Source organism: Podarcis melisellensis (assembly GCF_964234715.1).
Source record: "Podarcis melisellensis genome assembly, chromosome: 11".
NCBI lineage: Eukaryota > Metazoa > Chordata > Lepidosauria > Squamata > Lacertidae > Podarcis > Podarcis melisellensis.
Window position 1 is genome coordinate 21,558,487 of NC_138543.1, and position 27,361 is coordinate 21,585,847.

General features: G+C 42.7%; 1 protein-coding gene across 2 annotated transcripts in view; it reads right to left on the reverse strand.

Moving 5' to 3' along the window:
- CAMK4 (calcium/calmodulin dependent protein kinase IV) overlaps window positions 1-27,361 on the reverse strand; it is a 97,718-nt gene that overhangs the window by 66,580 nt on the left and 3,777 nt on the right. For both annotated transcript variants that reach the window (XM_081930689.1, XM_081930688.1), the window contains exon 2: window positions 27,091-27,358. In XM_081930689.1, the coding sequence (XP_081786815.1) occupies window positions 27,091-27,314 (224 nt within the window). In that variant the 5' untranslated portion in view covers window positions 27,315-27,358. The remainder of the gene's footprint in view (window positions 1-27,090; window positions 27,359-27,361) is intronic.

Genomic DNA, 27,361 nt, shown 5'->3' on the forward strand with positions numbered 1-27,361 from the left:
GCAACAGTCACATCTACTTCATGTCTAGTACAAAGTTTTTCATCTTTATCACTGAATTATTTTGCTCCCGTTTTTGTCACAATACTGTATGTGTACTGATAATTAATTTGGCTATCCTTTCATTGTGTTGCACCACGTCCTCAGACATGTTCACATTGAATAAGTCCCACTGAACACAGTGGGACTTATGTCTGAGTAAACATGCAAAGGAGTGTCTTGTTAGGCGTCATTCACATAACAGATGTTAGTTCCAACAGTAAAACCATTGGGAAAGAGAAAATATTCATTATTAAGGTATAAACACTTTCTCCCCCAACATGAATGGAATACATATTAAGGCTGTTTAATGCAACACTGCACTGCATTAATTTCCATGTAGAGAAAAATGTATACAACAAGATGTGTGAAAACTGCAGGCTGTTATATTTTGATGCATACAAACACCTAGAAGGAACTGGTTTCTTAATCTCACGTACACATAACAAAATAAACTATGGCATGATTTTCACACATCATAATGGGCTGTATATCTTTTTTCCCTTCTCTATTTAGGAAAAATCTTATGCATAGGGTTTTAATTAAAAGATATTTGGAGATAACATAATTTTTGTGTGTGTTTTTCAGGCTGAGTGATTCAAGTAACAGAAGTTGTCAAGAATGAATGACTTAACCTGGATAATTGCCAGCCGTGAGAAACCCATTCCATGTTGCAGCAGCTTCCCTTAGACAAGTGATATGATTAGCAAGGAGAAGAGTGACTCCCGAGTGTTATTTTCTCTCGGATGGGAGAGAAGGAGAACTCTCTGAAAAGAAACAAATTACTGTAGAGGAGTCAAGGTTGCGCCAAGAAAAAAAGAAAGCTTTCGCCATTGACTGCCCACCAGCTTTTTCATAAGTAACCTGGGCATATGGAGAAGGCCACATGCGGGGGCGGGGAGGGGGGAGCGAAGTGACCTTGCCATATGGAAGCAGTCTCCATAGAGGAAAAAGTTGGAAGACAACATCCGAAAAGGTTACTTTGACACAGAACAGCGGCGTGTCTCCATCTGATTTATCTGGGTCATAAAACAGCTGCTGGCTTGTATTGTTTGATTGCTCTCAGTGGGCAAGCAGGTGTGAATGGCAGGTATGATGCATCTGCACATGGAAAGGAATAGCCCAAGAGAGGGAGGGATGGTCAAAGTTAATAATTTTGCTTTGAATTGCCATAGAAAGGTTAGGAAAGCTATTGTTGTATAGACTTTCAGTAACGGGGGAGATAAAACAAGAGATAATTAGCATGTTCTGCATTATAAACACACACACACAGAGAGCCGCTTTTTAGGTGTCAAACGCTTGTCCCATAAATTATTTATTTATATTTTTAAAAAGTAATATTTAATTATTAATAATAGTAATATTTACTGCGAGTAAATAATATTCAGCATACTCGTAAGGCAATTTCTAGCTCACCTTTCACCATATGATTCCACAGCAGGTCGCAATACAGTAAATAGTAGAACAGTGTTGCAGTTAAACTGAATTTAGTACCATTTATAAAAGCAGATAAAATCCCACAAGGAGCCACAAACCAAACTCCTAGCTTGTGGCAGGGTCAGAACTCCTGATTAGTTATAAAAAGCCAAGGTGAACACAAGAGTTTTCACACGGTGTCAAATGACAAAAGTGTTGTAGCCACTTGTGCCTCTAGGGAGAGGACATTCGGGGGGCCCTTTTGCAGGGCGCAAAGGGCTCCATCGGGCCCCTTTATGCCCTGTAATGTCAAGCGCTCGCCGTGTCAGGTATCACACACATGCGTGGGGCACCCCCAATGGGTGGGGGCAGAACTCTGCACGCCTGCTGCTATTCTTTTTTATTAAGACCCCCCCACACATATCAGCATGCAAGGGTAATCAGTCGCTTCCTCATAGATTCACATATCAAGATACTACAGTGGTACCTCGGGTTACATACGCTTCATGTTACAGACGCTTCAGGTTAGACTCCGCTAACCCAGAAATAGTGATCAGGTTAAGAACTTTGCTTCAGGGTGAGAACAGGAACCGTGCTCCGGTGGCGCAGCAGCAGCAGGAGGCCCCATTAGCTAAAGTGGTGCTTCAGGTTAAGAACAGTTTCAGGTTAAGTACAGACCTCCGGAACGAATTAAGTACTTAACCTGAGGTACCACTGTAATGCTCTCTTTCCTATACAGTGGTACCTCGGGTTGCATACACTTCAGGTTACAGATGCTTCAGGTTACAGACTCCACTAACCCAGAAATAGTACCTCGGGTTAAGAACTTTGCTTCAGGATGAGAACAGAAATCATGCTCCGGTGGCACAGCGGCAGCAGGAGGCCCCATTAGCGAAAGTGGTGCTTCAGGTTAAATACAGTTTCAGGTTAAAAACAGACCTCCAGAACGAATTAAGTTCTTAACCCGAGGTATCACTGTATATTCCTCCAAAGCTTCAAATAGAGTCAGCAGCCAATAAATATGGCTTGTTTAACTGTCCATCTTTATGCCAGAGCTACATTAGTGCAAAGTGCTGCAGTGGAGCAGTGCCCGTTCTTATTTAACTCAATCAAATATTAAAGCACTCTAGTTCCCCCACCACCACCCCCGCCACAGACTTTTGACCCCAAGCATTTCAAAATATGCTAAAGTGAGGGCAGATTGTGCTCATAGTACCATGACCTAGATTATAATTTTCAAGAACTCACACATGCTTCATCTATTGATTCCAATGTGCAATTCATATATTACTTTGAAAAGTGAGGTTATGAATCTTACTATGACTCAAAGAGCTGAGATTTAAGGTAATTAGTGATATTATATGGGTCAACCTTTGACATATCAGCTTGCAGCAAAATCCTATGTGTGTCTACTCAGAAGTCAGTTCCATTTTATTATGTGGAATTCAATCTTAGGTAAGTTTGCATAGGACTATGCCTGTTTTTGTTGTTGTTTAGTCGTTTAGTCATGTCCGACTCTTCGTGACCCCATGGACCAGAGCACACCAGGCATTCCTGTCTTCCACTGCCTCCCGCAGTTTGGTCAAACTCATGCTGGTAGCTTCGAGAACACTATCCAACCATCTCGTCCTCTATCGCCCCCTTCTCCTTGTGCCCTCCATCTTTCCCAACATCAGGGTCTTTTCCAGGGAGTCTTCTCTTCTCATGAGGTGGCCAAAGTATTGGAGTCTCAGCTTCAGGATCTGTCCTTCCAGTGAGCGCTCAGGGCTGATTTCCTTAAGAATGGAGAGGTCTGGTCTTCTTGCAGTCCATGGGACTCTCGAGAGACTCCTCCAGCACCATAATTCAAAAGCATCAATTCTTCAGCAATCAGCCTTCTTTATGGTCCAGCTTTCACTTCCATACATCACTACTGGGAAAACCATAGCTTTTACTATATGGACCTTTGTTGGCAAGGTGATGTCTCTGCTTTTTAAACTATGCCTGTTAGTGACTAGAATTAGCCATGTGGTAAGAATTGCGCATATCTCATTGTGGAGCCACATCAATGATGTTTCGTGGGTTTTAGGGTTCATCACATTCTCCCTAATTTGTATGTTAGAATCTTAATAACTATACTGTAAGAAGTATCGAAAGGTTAGGTGAGCACACTCACATAGCCTTCCAACATTATAATCATATAAACTCACATATCCTTACAACAGTATTAGCATTATTTTATAAATAAATATCTTTATTTTGTTTTGTAACATTTAACCGTTCCATGAAAATCCACTTTAATACAAATAGTCTGGGATTACATCAGATGACTTTCTGTCAAGAAGTGTATCTTCTTCACAGCTTTTGTTCTTGGTCTTAAGCAAAATCTTTGAGGAAGAAAAATGACTTATACTCTTAACGTTGGAAGCATTAAGATAAATTCAACAGTGTAAACAAGTTTTGATGGATGCAATAATGGATTACTGAATGGTTTAGTTTATGTAAAATATGCAGGGATTTATATATGCAAAATGAACCATGGAAAGAGAAGAATTAAAGTCATTGACATTTTAAGGTTGTTTAAATGAATATTCCAAATTGTAAAACGGAAAATTTAATAAAAAAATATGCACAACAAATGATTTATACTCTTTAGACATAAAAGACAAAAGGATTAAATCTGGAGAAGATTCTCTTTGTATTTCTGGTGGAAAACTGGAAATGCTGTCTATTATACTCAATTTCTTCCCTTCCTTTTTAGTTTATATTCAGTAGCAATTCAATTATTATGAACAGATGGTTAGCATGGCCTTTATTTAATGCATGTGATTTCCTGGTACCCCTTTCTGCTTGTGTTTCATGATCAAAATGGATTTCCTTGCATATTAAATTTTAGTCTCTGTGCCACGTGCATGTTCAATGAAATTCTCACCATGTCATGTTTACAGGCATAAATTCCCATTGCATCACTTTATTAATATTACAGTATACGATTTGTTTGGTCAGCTTTAATTGACCCAGGCATTGTAATTGTGATTGTGTGTGTGTGTGTGCGCGCATGCGTGCTGTAACAATGATGTTCCAGTATGTTTTATGCTGTTGCTTCTGATTGGTTGTAAACCCTCTGGGGATTCGCATGAATATGAAGTGCTATAGAGATAAAACAAATGAGTAAATAATTAATCAAACCAGAAACTAAAATGCTAAATGGCAAAACCGAGTGGCTACCTGCTACAAACCACTGTTCTTTCCACAGTTCTGAATGTTCCCTAATGCTTATTATTCCTCCTGGAAAATCAAATATTTAAACAATATCCCTTTGCCAAGAATTATTGCCAGGTTTTACAAGGGCTGGTGTTGTAATACTGGGACAGATGGCCTTTTTTTCTTTTTCTTTTTCTTCTTTTTGGAGCTCAAGTTCTAAAGCACTACAGTGGTACCTCAGGTTAAGTACTTAATTCGTTCCGGAGGTCCGTTCTTAACCTGAAGCACCACTTTAGCTAATGGGGCCTCCCGCTGCCGCTGCACCGCTGCAGCACAATTTCTGTTCTCATCCTGAAGCAAAGTTCTTAACCCGAGGTACTATTTCTGGGTTAGCGGAGTCTGTAACCTGAAGCGTATGTAACCTGAAGCGTATGTAACCCGTGGTACCACTGTATTGATGTATATACACTGCCACTCCTTCACAAACAGAAACCTTTTAAAACTTTAAAATGGTCACATCTCGACTTGAAGATAAAAGGTTCTTGCATAACTTGAGATGAGTTTAACTCCTGCTTAGCATTTGTTCACATCAGCAGCTTAAAATGCGGCATGGTGACCCTCATATTTCCAACCGCATTTGCAGGGTGCTCACATCAGATAAGGGGTGAGGAGGCCTTCACCTGATGCTCAGGACACTTTGGATTTCCCGATCCTGCAACCCCCTTAGAAGTTCTACTCATGAAGCTGTCATCTGTGCATGGGCACTGGCAGAGCAACAGAGGGTGGGGGGAGCACACCGCCCCTGGCACCATCGGGGAGGGGGGTACCATCGCAGCCGCCACCGGACAGGCACCGCACACCCCCCAACATACCAGGAGCCACGCCTCCAGGATGCATGCCACACCCCATGGGGCGACATGCCATGCCCCCAGGACACGCACCATAGCCCCGGGACGTGCAGCAGCCACGCCCCCGCCTGCTCTGTGCCCCCAGTGCCGGAGCATGCAGCTTCGCCACTGTGCATGGGTGCTCATCTGCACATGCACAGCGGCTGTTAAGATATGTTCACATTAGCTCTAACTTCAAATCCAGTTTTCTAGTTGGATTGAAGCTCGTTGGAGGAAAAAAAATCACATCCAACAGCAGTGCTGGTCAAGAAAAGGGAGAATCTATATGGATTATGGCTAACGTCATGTGCGAGTGCACTGAAAGCATAGTCCATGGTAATGTGAATATACTCCTAGTCAAAACAAAATTAAAAAAAATTCCTTCCAGTAGCACCTTAAAGACCAACTATGTTAGTTCTTGGTATGAGCTTTCGTGTGCATGCACACTTCTTCAGATACACTGAAACAGAAGTCACCAGACCCTTCTATATAGTGAGAAGGTGGGGAGGGGTATTACTCAGAAGGGTGGTGGGAATGGGTGATTGGCAGATAGCTGTGATGAGCCTGTTGACGACTCTTAACGACTGCAATAGGTCTTACAGGAAAAAGCAAGGGGTGAGAAGGTGAAAAATATCTTTGTCATGTATAATGAGATAAGAATCCAATGTCTTTGTTCAGACCAGGTCTCTCCATGGTTTTAAGTTTGGTATTAAGTTGCAATTCCGCAGCTTCTCTTTCCAGTCTATTTCTGAAATTCCTTTGTAGTAGAACAGCTACTTTGAGATCTTGTATAGAATGTCCTGGGAGATTGAAGTGTTCTCCTACTGGTTTCTCTGTCTTGTGATTCCTGATGTCAGATTTATGTCCGTTTATTCTTTGGCGTAAGGTTTGGCCTGTTTGTCCAATATAGAGGACCCTTCTGAGTAATACCCCTCCCCACCTTCTCACTATATAGAAGGGTCTGGTGACTTCTGTTTCAGTGTATCTGAAGAAGTGTGCATGCACACGAAAGCTCATACCAAGAACTAACTTAGTTGGTCTTTAAGGTGCTACTGGAAGGAATTTTTTTATTTTGTTTTGACTATGACAGACCAACACGGCTACCTATCTGTAACTGATACTCCTAGTCAGTTCATCTTCCTCAAATTAAATTGGCAGGTGACGTTGTGGAGAGCTAGGTGGCTTAAACTTTTACATTTCATCACCTAGCCTCGACTTTATCAGGAACGGTTGCCCTGGTGCTTATCTTGTCATTGAAATTCTACTCAGTGTTGACCCAGAGCAGATTCGAACGTATAGTTAGCAGAGTAACAACTTAAATGTGTTGCAGGATTCCCAAAAAATAGACCAGAAGCAATTGGTATATTTCATTCAGCAGAGCTCTACTGCTACTGAAGGCAAATCCAATACATTCACAACTGGCACTGTCCAAAAGAAATCCAGTTGCAGCAGACTTAACTTAAACTTACAATAACTTATAATAAGATTAACCCTTAACACTAAGCATACTACGTACAGACCACCACACCAGAAGGAAAGGAGATAGAAAAAGAAACTTGAAACCCAGGCTCCTTCTGGTCCTACTTTTATAGTCGGCATGACCTTGAAGAAGAGATAAAAGAACCAGTTTAAGCCAGTTGTACTCAGCTTCTCTGAAGGAATAACCCAAACACCATGAACCTTCTGCTTGTTTCTTTCACAAAGAGAAGCTTCCAGAACCCTCTTGAATTAATTAGAATAGGAAAGCTCTCTATACATTGGATGTGTATTTTCTGCACTAAGAAATGCAGACTGACATATCTACCTCACCAGTTAGCATCACTTCATAAACACCTGCTTGGCTGACGAAGGTTTCAAGGCTAGGGGAAAAAATATATTCTCTTACCTACCCCATCCTATAACCTCCCTGTTCCCACCATCTCATGAGCCCTAAACATTACTGCAAGGCTCCTGTACCAGGTTTATGTAATCTGCATTGGCAATTGGCGATGTGTTTTGAAGATTATCTCAGGAATGAGAAGATTTAAAAGTTCAAACACCTTATGTAGTCATTCTTTATTAAAAGAAAGATGTGGGCACACCCACCAGTGGGCTACATGGGCATGTTTCTAAGTATAGCAGAAGGATGAGGGTTTTGAATGACAGGTAAATAAATACTGCTACACTTCACAGTATGCAATTCCTAGACCTTTATTGCTACCCAGCCTACTCAAAACCACCTCCATGAAACTATTTTAAAGAATTTATCTGCTTTCTGCACCACACACCTGCAGGTCCTCTAACTTCACTGCCTATTTAAAAATGCTTGTGTTTAAATAGCAATTCTTACCAATTTATCTTTCATCTTAGAAAAATAAAAGCAGAAGCACACAGCAGAACTATAAAATCAGCAAAAGCACTGATAAACACTACTGAAAATTGCAGTTGGCTCTCTTTTCACACGAGGCTTGTGCATATTCAGAAATCAAAACCATCCATTAGTATAATATCGTTTTCTTAGTACACATTACTTTCAAGGCTGAAACGGTGCTTCCACAATAGAAGCTCACCGAGAAATTGCTGTGGTTTGTTCACTCACTTTTTGCAAGACATCCATACAACACCATCATGCAATTACAGCCTTTCTGAATTTCCTCTGTGGTTCTTCTATCTTCTCTCAGGCCACAGAAACGCTGACATTTTTTTAGAAGGATGGAAGAGTTTTGCAGTCTCCATTGGTATAAATGCTGTTAGCACTACTATATTTTTAATGACATGTGGTTTTGAGATGGGCAGTGATTAATAAAAAACAAAGTGCAAGGGTTTGGACATCACACTACGTCAAGGCTCATGGTTTGTTGCTCCTTGCTCGACAAAAGAAAGAGCAAAATAAGAGCATTTGAGCTGTGTGATTGTGCACATTGTGGGTTAAACAAACCACGCAACTTGGCTTAGCTTTATGTGTGAATGTGGCCATTGTGTCAGTTATTTAAAAATAATAATACATAAAGTAAATGTAATTGAGTGGTGATTTCTACACATCATACAAGCCTGTGCTGTTGGTGAAAGTCTTTTTGAGCCTGACTGGTTATTTTCAAATGCAATAAACTGTTTACTTACAATGAAATGTTCTTATTAACATATGGTCTACCTAACAGTTGCAATGCTGGGCACAGAAGGGTTTGTTCTGATTTAAATATAGCATGTTATATATAAATAATAATAATACCAACAGTAGCAATTACAAGAGATACCCGTTTAACTCACCAGCAAAAAAGAGGATGCTAACAAAAGTGTATTTTCAGTTTTTTGGAAACACACATAAAACAAAAAGACACTAGAAGAACTGGGATAGGCCAGTCGGTAGAGCATGAGGTTCTTAATCTCAGGGGTCATGTGTTCAAGGGTTGCCCATGTTGGGCAAAAGATTCCTGCATTGCAGGGGGTTGGACTAGAAGGGGGTTGGACTAGATGACCCTTGTGGTCCCTTCCAACTCTATGATTCTAAGTATCATGCTGGACCACACAAAAAAGGATAATGTGAGACAGAACTAAATATCTCACATGGCCATTGAGATGCCCCAGGGAAGATTACAAAGATTGCACAACAGAGATAGTCTCATGGACCATAGTGTGCTACAAGGGTTATTGGAATGTGCCTTGAAAAAGTACACCATGTTACACACATCCACTATTCTCTCTCTCTCTTACATACAAAATCTTACACATACAAAATCTTAAATAACGCAGGAAAAATAGGCTGCATTTGCAATCTTATACAGACTTACCTGGAAGTCCAATTGGGATTGACTTCTTAGTAGATATGTACTGACAGAGACTTACCATAGTTCATGTCATCATCATAAATCAACTTCATACCATAGAATCAATCCATTTAACTGGGTTCTTGAATTGTGCCATATTTTGGATGTGGTTGGATGGTGGACGTTCTGATTTCAGTACATGTAGCGTCCTTCAAGTATATTCAAGGTATACCAGTAATGACTTACAAAGCCCTAAACAACTTGACACCTGCATTTTCGAAGGAGCATTCCTCCAGCATGAATCTGTCCATGTGCTAAGTTCAGCGGCTGATGCCCTGAATTCTGGTTGTCCCACAACATAGGGAAATCTGAAATTCAGCAACCAAATGGCCTATTCTGCGGGGGTATGTGGAATGTCCTCTCCCATAATTTACCACTGGCGTGATGATAAGCTTTCAGCATCTCTTGAAGACTCATTTGGTTCAGTAGGATCTTATGGTCCACAAATGCCTGCCTAAGTTTTGGTACTATCACGTTTGCCCAATTTATTTTGCTGGCTGAGGCAGAGCAACCGATGAAGACTCCCTTTGCAAGTCAAGGTGCATGGTAGGAAGGCCCATAGCTCAAAGACAGAACATCTGCCTTGGATGCCGAAGGTTCCCAGTTCAATCCCCAGTCGGAAAAGACTCCTTCATGAAACCCTGGACAGTTGCTGCCAGTTTATGCAATAATGAGCTAGAATAGACCAAAGCTCCTCCTCAGCATAAGGCATTTTCCTATGTTTTCTACTGTTTATTGCAATAATTTTTAGGCCACATAGTACAATGGTTTAAAAAGGTAAAGGTACCCCTGCCCGTACGGGCCAGTCGTGTCTGACTCTAGGGCTGCGTGCTCATCTCGCTCAAGAGGCCGTGAGCCAGCGCTGTCCGAAGACACTTCCGGGTCACGTGGCCAGCGTGACGAAGCTGCTCTGGCGAGCCAGCACCAGTGCAGCACAAGGAAACACCGTTTACCTTCCCGCTATAAAGCGGTACCTATTTATCTACTTGCACTTAAGGGTGCTTTCGAACTGCTAGGTGGGCAGGAGCTGGGACCGAACGATGGGAGCTCACCCCACCGTGCGGATTCAAACCGCCAACCTTACGATCAGCAAGTCCTAGGCACTGAGGTTTTACCCACAGCGCCACCCGCATCCCTAGTACAATGGTTTAGATGCATTTTTATTTCATTTATCCATTTAATAAGAACGCTTTTAGGTTGCCCTTCATCCTCACAGATACAACAAGTGTATATGTTTTTTAACCATGAGTGCAATAAAACAGTAAGACCGAACTGTCATTAAATCTTATGAATAACTTTGGAAACCTAACTTATTTTCCTAGTTGCAAATTATATGGGAAAAGGAAAAATCCATTCTTGAAAAACAAAAACATCCACGTCAACCAGTCTCATGTTTGTCACTTCAATATTTTCTAGCTCTTCTTGATTCTTTTAAACTTTCCTGTCTTTTATTCACTTTTGCACGCCATGCTTTGAATCTAGCGGTATCCCCCACTCACCCCTGATCACCCCTGCTCCTTGTTTGCATTTCTTTTCCACTGTCTGTTCATTTCTATTTTTTCTAGTTTTGGCTGTACAGTATTTCCGAAGTCTACCTCCCCCTTTCCTTTCCTGTTCTTTTCTTCAACCAAGAGAACTTGGTCTTATTTTGTTATATTTTCTTCTTCTCAGATTTCACCATTTCCTAACTTTCACTGTGTTCACTTGTCAAATATTGCTAACATTTGCTCTTTTCTTTCTGTTTATTCTGCCCACACTTTGGCTCATTCTCTTATTTTATCCTGATTGGATAATTGTTATGCTCTTTTAATTGCTTTTTCCTTATGCTCACCTTAAGCTTTTTGTTTGTGTTTTGCATTCCATTACCTACGCTTTTTTATATAATGATCATGAATTCACTTTCATTCTCTAGTTCTGACTTAACTTTGATTTTTAGTTTCACTTTGCTAAATGCTGTATCCTTCCCACCACTTCATGCTTCTTCCTTCCTCTCATCTATGGAATGCTTTTACCGGCTAATTTACTCACTTAATTAGTCTCTTAACATTTCTTTAAATGTTCCTTATCATTCCTTAATGGGAAAAAAAAATCTTTATGTCAGCTAGCTTATGCCTAATTATTTCTGTTCATCTGTTCCTCCTCCAGTTTTCAGTCTCTTAGTTATACTTATAGTTTTAGTTTTGCCTAATTAGAATGAAAGCCCAATGGACATGGTCTGTCTATTGATATGCACTGCATCAGGCCTAGATTCTTTAGACATTTCACAATTATATTGTTACAATATCACTTGCAACAAAATATTGCTGTGTATCATAAGGTGGCTACATGTGTATCACCAAAAAAGTATTTTTTAGGATAAGTGCACTGAGTTCAAGGGTTGGGTAAGAGTGTTGAGTTACAGCTCAACCCACTGGGGCAGCAGAAAGCAAATGTGTTCCAACATCTATGTGACAGTTCTTCAAATACATTTGTACCTTGGATCCCAAACGCCTTGGTACTCGGACGTTTTGGCTTCCGAACGCCGCAAACCCGGAAGTGAGTGTTCTGGTTCGAGAACGTTCTTTGGAACCCGAATGTCAGACTGGGCTTCCACAACTTCCTGTAGCCAATCAGAAGTCATGCTTTGGTTTCCGAACATTTTGAAAGTCAAACTGGCTTCCAGAACAGATTCCGTTCAACTTCCAAGGTATGACTGTATTTGAAAATGGTCATCATATCACCTCTTAATCATGTCCTCTCCAGATTGCACATACCCAACTTCTTCAATATTTAAATATTCAAACATTCCAAGATTTTATTCCCCACAACTGGGACAAATCGTGCTACATTTACCTTTTGCTTATCTAGCTTTCTTTCACAATACTAATAGCTATGCACACTTGCCTTCACAGCCCCCACCCCACCCCCAATTCAGGAATGAAGACTGCCATTCCATGGGGAAGTGGGTGTTAGGGGGGGAAACTCTCAAAGATTTCACTGCACTTGAACTAAAATCCTTCCGACAAAACACCTGCCTTTTCAGGTTGCCATCCTGTTTGAAAGGGCTTCCTTCCACATGAGCAATTCCTTAACATTGCTCACATAGGAGTTTCCCTTTCAGAGAGTCCAGACACTGCCTTTAATGAGTGGGCACAGTCAGAAGCCACAGGATCACTTGGTGTCTGAATCATCTACACAGCCTTTGATAGCATGTGGCTTTCTCCTTTATCAATAGAGCAGAAGATGATTTGGTAGCATCCTTTCTAGCTACAGCTGCTGTTAAGAAAGACCTCTTTCCTATGGGCTGAAGGTTCGTGCTTATAAATGAGCATGTGCGTAAGAAAAACGAAGTGCATTGATTGTAGAGCTGGACATCTGGTGGAGAGCATTTTGCTAGAATGTGGGTTTCCTTGGGTAATTGTTTAGAACCTCAGAACTTCAGCAGGACTCTTCAATAACATATGTGCTTTGAGTCAGTGATGTTTTATCATGCACTGAAAGGATTCAGAGGGGAAGTCAGTTCAGAAGAAGCTTTCTTATGCTACATGTTCATCTAGCCCAGCCTAGTATTGTCTAAGGACCACCTGACTTCTTATGCTTCACCTGTATTGCTAAGGTCTTCCAATGGGGCATTTTCAGCAGTCCCACATACTCCTGAAGTTTGGCTGGCCTTTACCAGGGACTGACAAGCCCTGCTCTGTGGAGCTCCTTGCCAACGGAGGTTTGGCGAGAGTCATCCCCGCTTTCTTTCAGACGTCTTTTAAAAACTGTATTATTCAGTCTGGCCGTTCAAACCTGAGGGTTTTGCTTAGTTTTGTTTTGCTATCCAGCTTTTACTGGTGTGTTTGACATTTGTGGGACACAGGTGGCGCTGTGGGTTAAAGCCTCAGCGCCTAGGACTTGCCGATCGAAAGGTCGGCGGTTCGAATCCCTGCGGTGGGGTGCGCTCCCGCTGCTCGGTCCCAGCGCCTGCCAACCTAGCAGTTCGAAAGCACCTCCGGGTGCAAGTAGATAAATAGGGACCGCTTACCAGCGGGAAGGTAAACGGCGTTTCCGTGTGCGGCTCTGGCTCGCCAGAGCAGCGATGTCACGCTGGCCACGTGACCTGGAAGTGTCTTCGGACAGCGCTGGCCCCTGGCCTCTTAAGTGAGATGGGCGCACAACCCCAGAGTCTGTCAAGACTGGCCCGTACGGGCAGGGGTACCTTTACCTTTACCTTTACCTTGACATTTTTATTATGTTTACTGTAATATTGCATTTTTAGGTAGTACACTACCTTGCAATGTTTCATATGAAAGTGTGGTCTATAAATATTTAAACAAATAACATAATGACTGAAAGTAGTGTATTTTTCTCTGTATAAGACTAGGTTTCCCCCCAATAAATAATGTAAAAAATAAGGGGGCGTCTTATACACGGATAGTGCCAAGGCCACTTTCTTAAATCTGAGTCCCCCAAAATTGGGGGCGTCTTATAGATGGAAAAATACAGTAAGTTCATTTGAGTCTTCCCTGTCTTTTTGTTACCTAATACTTTAAATTGGGGAGGAGAGGGCCTGAACTTGGGACTGAGTTTGTGGGTGACAGTCTCCCCCATGTCATGAGCTTCTGGATGCCACACACTGAACCCCTGGATTCAGCAAATGTTAAAACATAAGCCAGGCCAGTTTCCTGATAAGGAAATCACCTGGGGTGAAGGTGAGGAGGGGCTCTGTGTCAGACAGCATGCGCCCCCTCAACTCATGGTTAGTTTTTGAAGACAAAGGCAGAGTTGGAAGAAGGGTTTTAGAGTTGGAGGTTATGTGACTAGGAGAAGCAATGCAGCAAGCAGGAGAGTCAGAGAGATGTTAGAGAGCAATGGTTGAGGTCTGTTTGGATCCAAGGCTGTGGCTATGGGAGAAACAAGTCCCTCTAGGGGTGCCAATGCTGGGAACTACACTATAGGCTCAGGTGATATATGTGTGTTGCTGTCGTTGGCATCCATCTGTCTCAAGAGACAATGGAGTGCACCTCCTTCAGTGGTAAAGTCAAACCACTGTGTTAGCAGCACCAAAATGACTTCCCTGGGGCACAAGTCTGAGCAGCGTATATGGAGATGACAAGACCCCCCCTCTTGGCCTCGCTGATGTGGTCCAAAGGAGAGCAGAACAATACGTTTGGCACCAGCTTAGTGGCCAGGAGTTGCCAGAAGGAGGCACACAAAGCATAAACCATAGGTCATAAATACACCACAGTCTCCACTGTGCCTCATTTCCAAAAGAGAGCATGAACCCTGCATAAAGCACCTGGAACCCCCTGGAATCTCACACTGCTCAGAGATTAGGGGTGATGTGCAAACAGGACCCTACTGCATGTACAGCATACACTCAACTTCTATGGTCTCTCTCCACTTCAAAAGAAAGGTTTTCTCAGCAGGTAGCAAAATTCAGTATGGTGTAGTGGTTAAGAGCAGTAGTCTTGTAATCTGGGGAACCGGGTTCGTGTCTCCGCTCCTCCACATGCAGCTCCTGGGTGACCTTGGGCTAGTCACACTTCTTTGAAGTCTCTCAGCCCCACTCACCCCACAGAGTGTTTGTTGTGGGGGAGGAAGGGAAAGGAGAATGTTAGCCGCTTTGAGACTCCTTAAAGAGAGTGAAAGGCGGGATATCAAATCCAAACTCTTCTCCTCTTCTTCTTCTTCAGAGCCACATGCACAAAGGTACACAATGCACATTTAGGCTGAGCAAATAAGTGTCTTGTGGCACCATAAAGACTAAATTGTTGCACTGCAGATTGTTGCTCAATCTAATAAGAGTTAAGGATAGCCCATTAACATCCATTTAGCATTGCATTTCATGCTGATCAATCTCTAAGGGCTTGTTCATTCACTTTTTAATATATTGCAAGATTTATGGTTCCCCAGATAGCACTGGCCCAGTTTCACAGCCTCCTTCAAGAGGTACTGGAAATCTTGTACAAGCTGGAAGCACAGTATGATAAAACAGCGACAATGACTACAGCTATTCTTATCTTATGGCCATTCAAATTCTTTCTTTTATAGCTGCACTGTGCACCATGGGTAGGAAAAATCAAGAATTTTTTAACTATGGCACCCACCAAGGTATTGAAATATATGCATGGAAGATATCTAACTTGAACTCAGCAGAAAAACAGGCAGTAACTCACATGGAAGTGAGAGAACCGCCTCTGATATACTAATGGTGTCTTGGAACAATTGTACTTCGCCTTCCATTTTCCTTCTAATGCTTTTTACAAACTGTTCAGTGCTGCTTCATTTTTAGAAACCCAGATTAGAGACCCAGATACTCAGAGGTAACACACGAAAGGGAATGAATACCTGACAACTAAAAGGAAATTAATTAGTTGTTGAATTGCTGCAATGATGGCACCGGAGGTATCCTAGTTTACAGGAAAAACTTCTAATCTTGAGAATTTGCATTAAGTCTAGAAAAGGTAGAGACCTTCTTTGAAGTGGATGGTGTTAGCTTTGGCCATGATCCAAAAGACTGAGTGTTTGAAAGATGATTTACATGTGTCCTTTGAAAGCAGCTCTTTGCCATTTCATAATCAACTGCAGAAGCACTGTGGCTTTCCTAAACTGTATTAAGACAAGACTGAGGCTGGATCTACATAGGTTAGCAGAATGAAGTGATGGATTCCTAAAGTGGTAGGCTATACATTAGATATTGTAACCCAGCCTTCTCATGTGGTTCTTTTTTAACATTTGAGATCATTAAAAATTGTTTTTGGCACCCCCTACCTCCACACTTGATACAATTCTCTCCCCCCCACCTCATTCTGCTGCACTTGAGGCTAATTCACACAATATTTGCTACATGTATAGTAAGCATTATGACAAGACTTCCAAGTATACAAGCTTCACTTAACTTGTATGAACTCATTCAAACCAAAGAACCACGCACAAGCTGAAGCCAAGTTGCCTTTGTTTTTAGCACACGTGTAATGAATCAGGTCAAGTGCATGCATCTGTGTGGGAATGAGATGAATGAATGAAATGAGACACTGCAATACAGGGAGCTGGTTAGCACAGGAATTGTGTAGGAAAAGATTATTGCTCCTGAACAAAACACTATATTGCATTGTGTTGCTGCTCTCAAATTAGGAATTATTAGAGCTTTGTGTTTTCCCCAAACACGGATGTATGCAAAGGGTGCTGTAATATAGAGTCATGGATAATTTTTTGCAAAAAAAATAATAACAGAAAAAGGTCTCAATTTGTCAGAAGGCTCATCCTGAAAAATGAACAATAATTACCTATCCAGCCAGGTTGTGTATATATCTTTTATATTCTAGTGACTGGCTATTGTCAAGCAAAAGAGTTTAAATTCTAAATTAAGCTATAAAGGGGTGGGGAAACATAGTTGAGACGCTTCCATTGCCATGAAACAAACCAGACTTGTCCTATAATAATACTTATTTACTTACTACACCAAACCTTTATTAGGCATTACAAATATAGGCCATCATAAAACATCCAGGTATAAATTTTTAAAAATATATACAAATAAACAGCCATGTAAAAATATGTAATAACGAGGGTTTTCATTGGAGTTTCTTCCCACTAAATAGTGCCATTCACCACTCTTAGAGATACTATTGATAAAAACTCAGCCACCTTTGCAGTTAATTCTGTGTTAATGTCAGACAGATAGAATCTGATATTTTCATTGTGCTGTGATGTTAGACTATCCCAAAAAAGAGGATAGCATGAGTGGGCGTAGCTGGTTGAGGCGGATACAAGAGAAACAATTCAACTTGCACTTGGCCATTATTATCAGTTCAGCAGAACATTAAAAATATGCATAAATAACATATACAACAAAACAAGCCTCTTAAAAAGCAAAACAGTTTAAAAATCAATTAAAGCAATTAGATCAGGAAGTTCCGAGATCAGGGGAACGCTTGTCCAAACAAGGATGTCTTTCAGAGCTGGCAGAATGCCACTACTAAAGGGAGCCTCTCATAATTCAGCAGGGAAGGGATTCCACAACATAGCACAACATAGGCCATTGTCCATACTGGCTTGGGTTGATGGGAGTTGGACTGCAACAACATGTGGCAGGCACATTTGCTATACCTACTGTAGGTAAAGATAAAGGAACCCCTGAGCATTAGGTCCAGTCGTGACCGACTCTGGGGTTACGGCGCTCATCTCGCTTTATTGGCCGAGGGAGCCGGTGTACAGCTTCGGGGTCATGTGGTCAGTGTGACTAAGCCACTTCTGGCAAACCAGAGCAGTGCACGGAAATGCCATTTACCTTCCCACCGGAGCGGTATCTATTTATCTACTTGCACTTTGACATGCTTTCGAACTGCTAGGTTGGCAGGAGCAGGGACCGAGCAACAGGAGCTCACCCCGTCATGGGGATTTGAACCTCCGACCTTCTGATCGGCAAGTCCTAGGCTCTGTGGTTTAACCCACAGCACCACCTGATCTATTATATCTTGCCTTTATCCATGAAAGAGAACCAAAGCTACCCAGATAACTCACATACCTTCTAGCTTTACTTCAGCTGAATATCTAGTAAATGAAAGCTTTTGCTTGGCTGAGATCCTGGGAAAGTTCTCATTATCTCTTTCACTCTCTCACATATGCTCTTATCTTTCTGGGGCATCAGAGGCCACAATGGAAGGATGAAAGTGAATTATAGTGCAATCTTGTACATATCAGAGGTAATCCTCACTTCATCCCAGGTAAACGTTATGCATCCTTACATGTGAATAAGATTTCTAAAATACTTCCTGAGTCAATTGCAACTTTTTTGTTTTGTTTTCAGGCAAATATTCTTACCGGAGAACACAATGTTGTTGTTATTGCCTACTTTTGCTACTTTGTGATCTGATGTGTGCAGCATTGATGTGTTGATGGTCGTGTTTTGTGACCAGAGTTGGGGGGGGGAATAGCATTTTGGTCCTTCAAACACAACTGGTGACACCAATAATAAACCATACTAGAGCTTCTACTAAGATCATAAGAATAGCTGCATCAGGCCAGCACCCTATTCTCATAGTAATCACCCAAATACCCACAGGACTCAAATACAACAACACTCACTCTCGGTCAGTAGGGTTAAAATGGGAGGGGGGGGAACAGAAGGGGGGGAGGGAGTTCCAGAAATGTAGGTTTCCTTAGAAGCAAATTGCATTCTCATGTATAAAACAACTTACATTTCAATAAAACCTTGCTTGGGATTGTTCAACTCAACTCTGATATGACTGGCTTAACAATAAGCTCCAGTGGCGTAGCGTGGGTTGTCAGCACCCGGGGCAAGGCAAGTAATTTGCGCCCCCTAACCCGGGGATTTGCGCCCCCTAACCCTAACCCCCAGATGTTGTGCCTGGTGCGGCCGGGCCCCCCTGCACCCCCCACGCTACGCCACTGATAAGCTCCAAAGCAAAATAAATCAGAACTTTTTATGTATCTGGCGTTTCTATAATATATTGCTAAAGTGTTTTGCAAAAGGAGATTTTGCTAGCAAGAAATAACTTCATCATAACTGTGTGAGATAGATGTACACTCTAATGTCTTCACCACTGTTCCCAGAAGTCTGTGTGCTTTAAATATTAACACCATATTACAGATATATACGACTAAATTATGAATCCATGTAAAACATTAAAATATGAGCTATAGAGCTTTGAAACTTCACCCATGAAAGTTTAATACCTTCTGGAATGAATAAGTCAAGTAACTGTGCCAGTTCAGATTTAGTATGGCACAAATTTTTTACTGTCAGATTATTTAGAGGGAGAAAGAGTAGAACTGTTTTATAAGCACTCTCCTTGATATAAAACACTTTTATATTTTCATACGTAGGCATTTTTTATTTTTTATTATTATTTTAAGAGAATGATTAAGATAAATACAAAACAAGAAGGGGGGATAATTCATTATTTACAAAAACAAATTCCCTTTGGGGAAGAGTGAATGCTCTCAAAATGAATATTATTCCCAGATTCATTTATATCCTGAGAGGACTTCCAGTTTTTATATCTGAATCATATTTTCAAAAGATAAACTCATTGTTTAGGAAATGCCTTTGGGGATCAGCAACACCAAGAATATCCTTGCAGAGAATGCAAGGTGGTTTTGGAATCCCAAATTTGGAATTATATCACTAAGCTTACAAACAGTCAAGTACTAAATATTGGAATCCCACTGTTGGCTCTAATTTTCTGATGCGGGCAACCCTACAATATATGTACATAGCACCTTTGGTTGGTTGGACAATACTAGGACTGCAAAATTTGAAGTCTCAAGTGACTCTGGGGAAAAATTAATATGGAATATATTGGCTAATAAAAACAAATTTGACTCATTTTCACATGTTAAACTTACTCTGTTGCGAAACCCCACACTAAGAACTGCAAAAAAAAGATGGTGATATGGAAAAATTGGATGAAAGCAGATGTTTTGACATTGGGCCAACTGATAGATGGGGAAGATGAATTTTATACTTTTGCTATTTTAAGACAAAAATATCATCTATCAGATGCAGCCCAATGGCAATATCTTAAATTACAACATCTCCTACCCAAGTGTGTTTGGTCCATCAGCCCTTTCAGCTTCCAAGATACCTGAGATATTGGAGCAATTGGACAACTCATTCAAAAATAAAAAGGCAGCAATTGCTTTTTATAGATATATATTAACAATACAAAAGTTCAATACACAGACAGTAAGGGATGATTGGAATAAAGAGTTAGAACTTCCATTATCACCCAGACAGTGGGAAAATGTATTTAAACAAAAGCAACATTGGACTAAGTCCCAGTGCAATCCACACCACTTATTTCATGGTACATATTATTTGCCTCCAAAAATCATATGCCTTCTTAAACTTCTGCCACAAATGAGGTTAGTGCGCACTGGTGCCAGAAAACTTTCAATGTTAGATACTACCATAGCAACAATTTATAATGAGTTTCCCATATTACAAGACTTTAATACAGATGCGACCAAATACCTGGTCTTAAATTTATTTTCCCCTTCATGGATCACTGCCTTGCCGTGGCGAAGGGGCTTGAAGAACTCAGAGAAGCTATGAACTATGCCGAGCAGGGCACCCAAGATGAACAGGTCATAGTGGAGAGTTTTTACCAAACGTGATCCACCTGGAGGAGGAACCGGCAAGCCACTCCAGTATCCCTGCCAAGAAAACTCCATGGACAAAGACAACAGGCATATAAAAGATATGACACTGGAAGATGAGCCCCTCAGGTCGGAAGGCGTCCAACATGCTACTGGGGAAGAGCGGAGGGCAAGTACAAGTAGATCCAGAGCTGATGAAGCGGCTGGGCCAAAGCCGAAAGGACGCTCAGTTGCGGATATGCCTGGAAGCGAAAGGAAAGTCCAATGCTGTAAAGAAAAATATTGCATAGGAACCTGGAATGTAAGAACCATGAACCTGGGTAAGTTGGAGGTGGTCAAAAATGAGATGGCAAGAATAAATATTGACATCCTGGGCATCAGTGAACTAAAATGGACGGGAATGGGTGAATTCAGTTCGGATGACCATCATATCTACTACTGTGGGCAAGAAACCCGTAAAAGAAATGGAGTGGCCCTCATAGTCAACAAAAGAGTGGCGAAAGCTGTACTGGGATGCAATCTCAAAAATGATAGAATGATCTCGATACGAATCCAAGGCAGACCTTTTAACATCACAGTAATCCAAGTTTATGCACCAACTACTTGTGCTGAAGAAACTGAAATTGACCAATTCTATGAAGACTTACAAGACCTTATAGAAGTGACACCAAAGAAGGATGTTCTTCTCATTATAGGGGATTGGAATGCTAAAGTAGGGAGTCAAGAGATAAAAGGAACAACTGGCAAGTTTGGCCTTGGAGACCAAAACGAAGCAGGGCAAAGGCTAATAGAGTTCTGTCAAGAGAACAAGCTGGTCATCACAAACACACTTTTCCAACAACACAAGAGACGACTCTACACATGGACATCACCAGATGGGCAGCATCGAAATCAGATTGATTATATTCTCTGCAGCCAAAGATGGAGAAGCTCTATACAGTCAGCAAAAACAAGACCTGGAGCTGACTGTGGCTCAGATCATCAGCTTCTTATAGCAAAATTCAAGCTTAAACTGAAGAAAGTAGGAAAAACCACTGGGCCGGTAAGATACAATCTAAGTCAAATCCCTTATGAATACACAGTGGAAGTGAGGAACAGGTTTAAGGATTTAGATTTGGTGGACAGAATGCCTGAAGAACTATGGATGGAGGCTCGTAACATTATACAGGAGGCAGCAACGAAAACCATCCCAATGAAAAGGAAATGCAAGAAAGCAAAGTGGCTGTCCAATGAGGCCTTACAAATAGCGGGGGAGAGAAGGCAAGCAAAATGCGAGGGAGATGGTGAAAGATACAGGAAATTGAATGCAGATTTCCAAAGAATAGCAAGGAGAGACAAGAAGACCTTCTTAAACGAGCAGTGCAAAGAAATAGAGGAAAGCAATAGAATGGGAAGAACCAGAGATCTGTTCAAGAAAATTGGAGATATGAAAGGAACATTTCGTACAAAGATTTCCATAATAAAGGACAAAAGTGGAAAGGACCTAACAGAAGCAGAAGACATCAAGAAGAGGTGGCAAGAATACACAGAGGAATTATACCAGAAAGAAATGGATGTCTCGTATACCCCAGGTAGTGTGGTTGCTGACCTTGAGCCAGACATCCTGGAAAGTGAAGTCAAATGGGCCTTAGAAAGCACTGCAAATAACAAGGCCAGTGGAAGTGATGGTATTCCAGCTGAACTATTTAAAATTTTAAAAGATGATGCTGTTAAGGTGCTACACTCAATATGCCAGCAAGTTTGGAAAACTCAGCAGTGGCCAGAAGATTGGAGAAGATCAGTCTACATCCCAATCCCAAAGAAGGGCAGTGCCAAAGAATGCTCCAACTACCGCACAATTGCACTCATTTCACACGCTAGCAAGGTTATGCTTAAAATTCTACAAGGAAGGCTCAAGCAGTATGTGGACCGAGAACTCCCAGAAGTGCAAGCTGGATTTAGAAGAGGCAGAGGAACCAGAGACCAAATTGCAAACATGCGCTGGATTATGGAGAAAGCTAGAGAGTTCCAGAAAGACATCTACTTCTGCTTCATTGACTATGCAAAAGCCTTTGACTGTGTCGACCACGGCAAACTATGGCAAGTTCTTAAAGAAATGGGAGTGCCAGATCACCTCATCTGTCTCCTGAGAAACCTCTATGTGGGACAAGAAGCTACAGTTAGAACTGGATATGGAACAACTGATTGGTTCAAAATTGGGAAAGGAGTACGACAAGGCTGTATTTTGTCTCCCTGCTTATTTAACTTATATGCAGAATTCATCATGCGAAAGGCTGGGCTGGATGAATCCCTAGCCGGAATTAAGATTGCCGGAAGAAATATCAACAACCTCAGATATGCAGATGACACAACCTTGATGGCAGAAAGTGAGGAGGAATTAAAGAACCTTTTAATGAGGGTGAAAGAGGAGAGCGCAAAATATGGTCTGAAGCTCAACATCAAAAAAACGAAGATCATGGCCACTGGTCCCATCACCTCCTGGCAAATAGAAGGGGAAGAAATGGAGGTAGTGAGAGCTTTTACTTTCTTGGGCTCAATGATCACTGCAGATGGTGACAGCAGCCACGAAATTAAAAGACGCCTGCTTCTTGGGAGAAGGGCAATGACAGGCCTAGACAGCATCTTGAGAAGTAGAGACATCACCTTGCCAACAAAGGTTCGTATAGTTAAAGCTATGGTTTTCCCAGTAGTGATGTATGGAAGTGAGAGCTGGACCATAAAGAAGGCTGATCGCCGAAGAATTGATGCTTTTGAATTATGGTGCTGGAGGAGACTCTTGAGAGTCCCATGGACTGCAAGAAGATCAAACCTCTCCATACTGAAGGAAATCAACCCTGAGTGCTCACTGGAAGGACAGATTGTGAAGCTGAGGCTCCAGTACTTTGGCCACCTCATGCGAAGAGAAGACTCCCTGGAGAAGACCCTGATGTTGGGAAAGATGGAGGGCACAAGGAGAAGGGGACGGCAGAGGACGAGATGGTTGGATAGTGTTTTCGAGGTTACCAGCATGAGTTTGACCAAACTGCGGGAGGCAGTGGAGGACAGAGGTGCCTGGCGTTCTCTGGTCCATGGGGTCACGAAGAGTCGGACACGACTAAACGACTAAACAACAACAACAACAACAAATTTATTTTATTCCATGTTTTTAACTGTTTATATGGAATCAAAGTGTGTTTCTGCTCTCCATCTTGGCTGTGAATCCTGGTCTGGGAGAGTGGGACTATGACTGACTCCAGCTGAACTGCTGAACTGCTGAAACTGCTGAACAGATTCAGGTTGGGGGTATTGTTTAGAGGATTTTATTGCTGCTATTGATATTAAATTTGTATGATATTATTTTGTATCTTTATTATGATTTATGTGGAAAGTGTTCAGTTTGGCTGTGTGCTTTTTTGATGTTTTATTTATTGTTTACGACTACTTTTGTTATGTTTGAATTGTTTTGTTTCTATCTTGTAAGCCGCCTTCAGCATGGTTTTAAATAAAATGATGTATGTTTGCAGGTATGTCCTCTCTCCCACATAAAAAGGGAAGCTTAAAGTTTATTTTAACCTACACATAGTCCAATATCGTAATGTAACTATTTCATGCACTTCTAAAATAGGTTATAAAAAGGCACCAGTCAATATAAGCCACTGAGAATGGGAATTGCCCCATGATGTGGTTTTGTATTTAGATATGATTGACTTTATGCTTTAGCAAAGTCTAGTTAATATATATATATTTGTGGATGCTTACCTATTCCCCCCCCCCACTCTGCTCATCCAGGCTTTTTCTACCTTGTTCAACTCCACTGGCTCCTACCCAGTGACTTCTGTTCTCCCAGTTCTGCTTCTGCCATTGCTCCTACTTCCCTGTGTCTGCAGATGCCAGTCAGCCATCATAGTGCTACTTTCATTAGAATCTAATTCTGCAGCAAAAAGAGGAAGGCAGTCCTTCATAGCACTGAGATGCCATGAGACACGTTTCAGGAGTACGGATGGGATGGGATATAGGTGCAGTTTGTCAAATGGCAACTCACTGAAGGGTCTTTGCTCTTCACCCCATATTGAATAAGAAAGTTAGAAATTGCATTGATGACTAAAGCTGCAATCCTATACAGTGGACGCTCGGGTTGCGAATGTGATCCATGCGGGAGGCACGTTCACAACCCACAGCGTTCGCAACCTGCAGCACCATGTCTGCGCACGCGCAGGTTGCAATTTGGCGCTTCTGCACGTGCACAAAGTGCAATTTAGCACTTTCTGCGCATAGGTGAGCACTGAAACCCAGAAGTAACCTGTTCCAGTACTTCTGGATTCGGCACGGTGCAAAACCCGAAAATGCGCAACCCAAAGCGTCTGTAACCCAAGGTATGACTGTATAAACTTATGAGGAAGTAAGTTTCACTGCACACAGTGGAACCTATTTCTGAGTAAGCATACACAGGGTCGCGCTGTTAATGGAGTTTTGGCGACTTGATTTCGTGATGACTGTGAAGTGTCAGGTACCAATGGAACACGGCTGTATTATAATAATGCCTATTGTATACCACCCTGGTGTCTGAAAAGATGGCGGGTAGTTTTAAAATATTTTAATTGTAAAATACATAAATGTTTTCAGCTGAGATTTCCAGTTGCATATTACCAAATCTACCCGTGGATTATTCAGCACTGGAACAAGCTATTAATTGATCTTTTTCTTTTCCCCTTCATTGACTTCCCTGATGTTCTTACCCCACCTTATTTGGCCTTTACAGACAAGGCGCTGAAAACTCCTTTTACACTTGTATCAATGTGTGTGGAAAGGGCTGTCACATGACAGCACCATCCACCTCATAGATCTGAGTGGGAAGCTGCTGCACTCACTTATCGCCCCACCATTAGCCAACTAAAATACTGGCCCACCAGCTAAACCAAAGGTTGGTGTTTTCACAAACTCTCCACAATTAAAGAAAATATTGCTTCAGGAGGAAGCTACTTTCAGATGAGATGGAGAAGGTTAGATAAATGTTCTAAACATTTTTCGCCTGTAAAAAAAATTCAACTTGAATCTTTCGACTTAAAATGAATTCTGTTTTCCAAAAGAAAACCCTGTGGGTTTCTCTACCTTTCTCCCATCCTGTTTAGATTGCAGGTTGACACACATACCCCCATAGAATTTTTGGAAATGCTTTATCCGCGCAAACACAAATGTTCTGTCAAGTCATAAGTATGCAACAGCTGTTACCATTAAATAATTATCCAGAATAATAATGCTCTTGAGATGGTATTTGCAAAACATTTCTTCATGTTTCAGAAGACGACGCTGCGAGCTTAGCCTCTTCCCAGATAATTAGTGCTAGGCTGTTCATTTCTTTGAACCAGGGCATCACTTTATTATTCTTCCTTTCAACTGCTTTAAATGATTCATTCCCACTCTCTAGTACCTACTGACAGAACCACAAATCCAAACTAGTATTTAAATTCCATTTTCAGTGTCACTTGCCTCCATACGATAACAATAAGTTTAACATGGATAAAATAATGACGCTGATTACCCAAATCTGTATGTGGGTTTAAAAAAAGAAAAAGAAAAGAGATTTTCCATCTCCTATTAGAGCACTACAGATGGCGCATCTTTCAATACTGCCTCCTACACATGTGAAACAAGGGGCAACAGCGCGATCCGTTTACAGCTTTCTTCCCTCAATATAAGAGGGTTGGTGGGCGGGAGGGAAGGAAGGAGGGGAGACTTGTGGGGAAGAGGAAGAAATCTTTGGCGGTGTGTGGCTGCTGAGCAGAAGCGCTGAGGCACCAGCCCAGCACACTCGCCCCCAGTCTGACCCCTGCTCCCCGACACCTGCCAAGAGAAAGACGCCAAGCAGTTGCCCCTCTTCCATAAGTGGCCACTCTCTCCTCTCCAACTTGCCCCCTCTCCCGCAAAGGGACGGGATGCCCCTCTGCCTTCCGGGATCAAGCCCTGTATCTGCCACATCGCTTTCTCCTTCCTAACCAGGGGTGTGTCAACTTGAATTAAAAAAAAGGGGGGGGGAGATAAGCCTCACCCTGCATAACTGATCACAAGACACACACTATTTGAATAGCAATGCTCATCAACTCCGCAGACCCTTCATTTATTGGGAGGATCGAAGGGATCCTCGGCCCCTAGGAGTTGGCTCCTGTGGTCCTAACTCTCCAGTCGCCAGCGCCACCTGGCCGTCTTTCCCCTCCCCATCCCCGCTCTAAAGCGAGACTGCTGGCCGCCCACACGGCTGTCTAGGAATGTCTCCTCTCTGCGGAACCACGATCTCCTCTCTCTCTGCCTGGACCGCTCCGCGCACCCCCACAATCCCTTGCACCGCGCAGGACTTCGCTGGCCCTGCTGTGCCCCCCGCATTGCCTCGCCTGGCGACAAGCGCCCCGGCTGCTGCTCCTGCTGCTGCACCACCAGCTCCTCCTCCCCTCCCTTGGCCGCCGCCCGCCCCGCTTTGTCCAGGAACGCCTCCCTCAGCCTGGGTACCCCAGCGCCACCCTGCCTAGTGATAAGGGGGCAGCCGCCGCCGCCGCCGCCGCCACCCTGACGCGCCAGCAGCAGCAGCCGCCAGGATGTCGCCCTCCCCGAACCGCTCCAGAGCCCTGCACGGCTTCCCTCCCCTCACGCCCCGCCACCTCCTCTGCCCCGGCGGCGCCCGCGCAAATCTCCCGCCTCCTCACCGTCCCAGCTCCGACTCCAGGTCGTAATAGTCGGCCAAGGTGTCTCTGTTGGAGCCGTCGATCCAGTAGTCCGGGACGACGGTGGGGCCGGCGGCGGCAGGGGCGCCCCCAGCCCGGCCCGAGGTCGGGGCAGAGGCGGCGGCGGGGGCGGCGGTGGACGAGGTGGGGGCGGAGGAGGGCGACGACGAAGACGACGACGACGAGGGCATGGTGACTTTCAGCATGCTGCGGCGCGCGGCAACGGCGCGGGCGTCCGGCTCTTCAGGGGCTG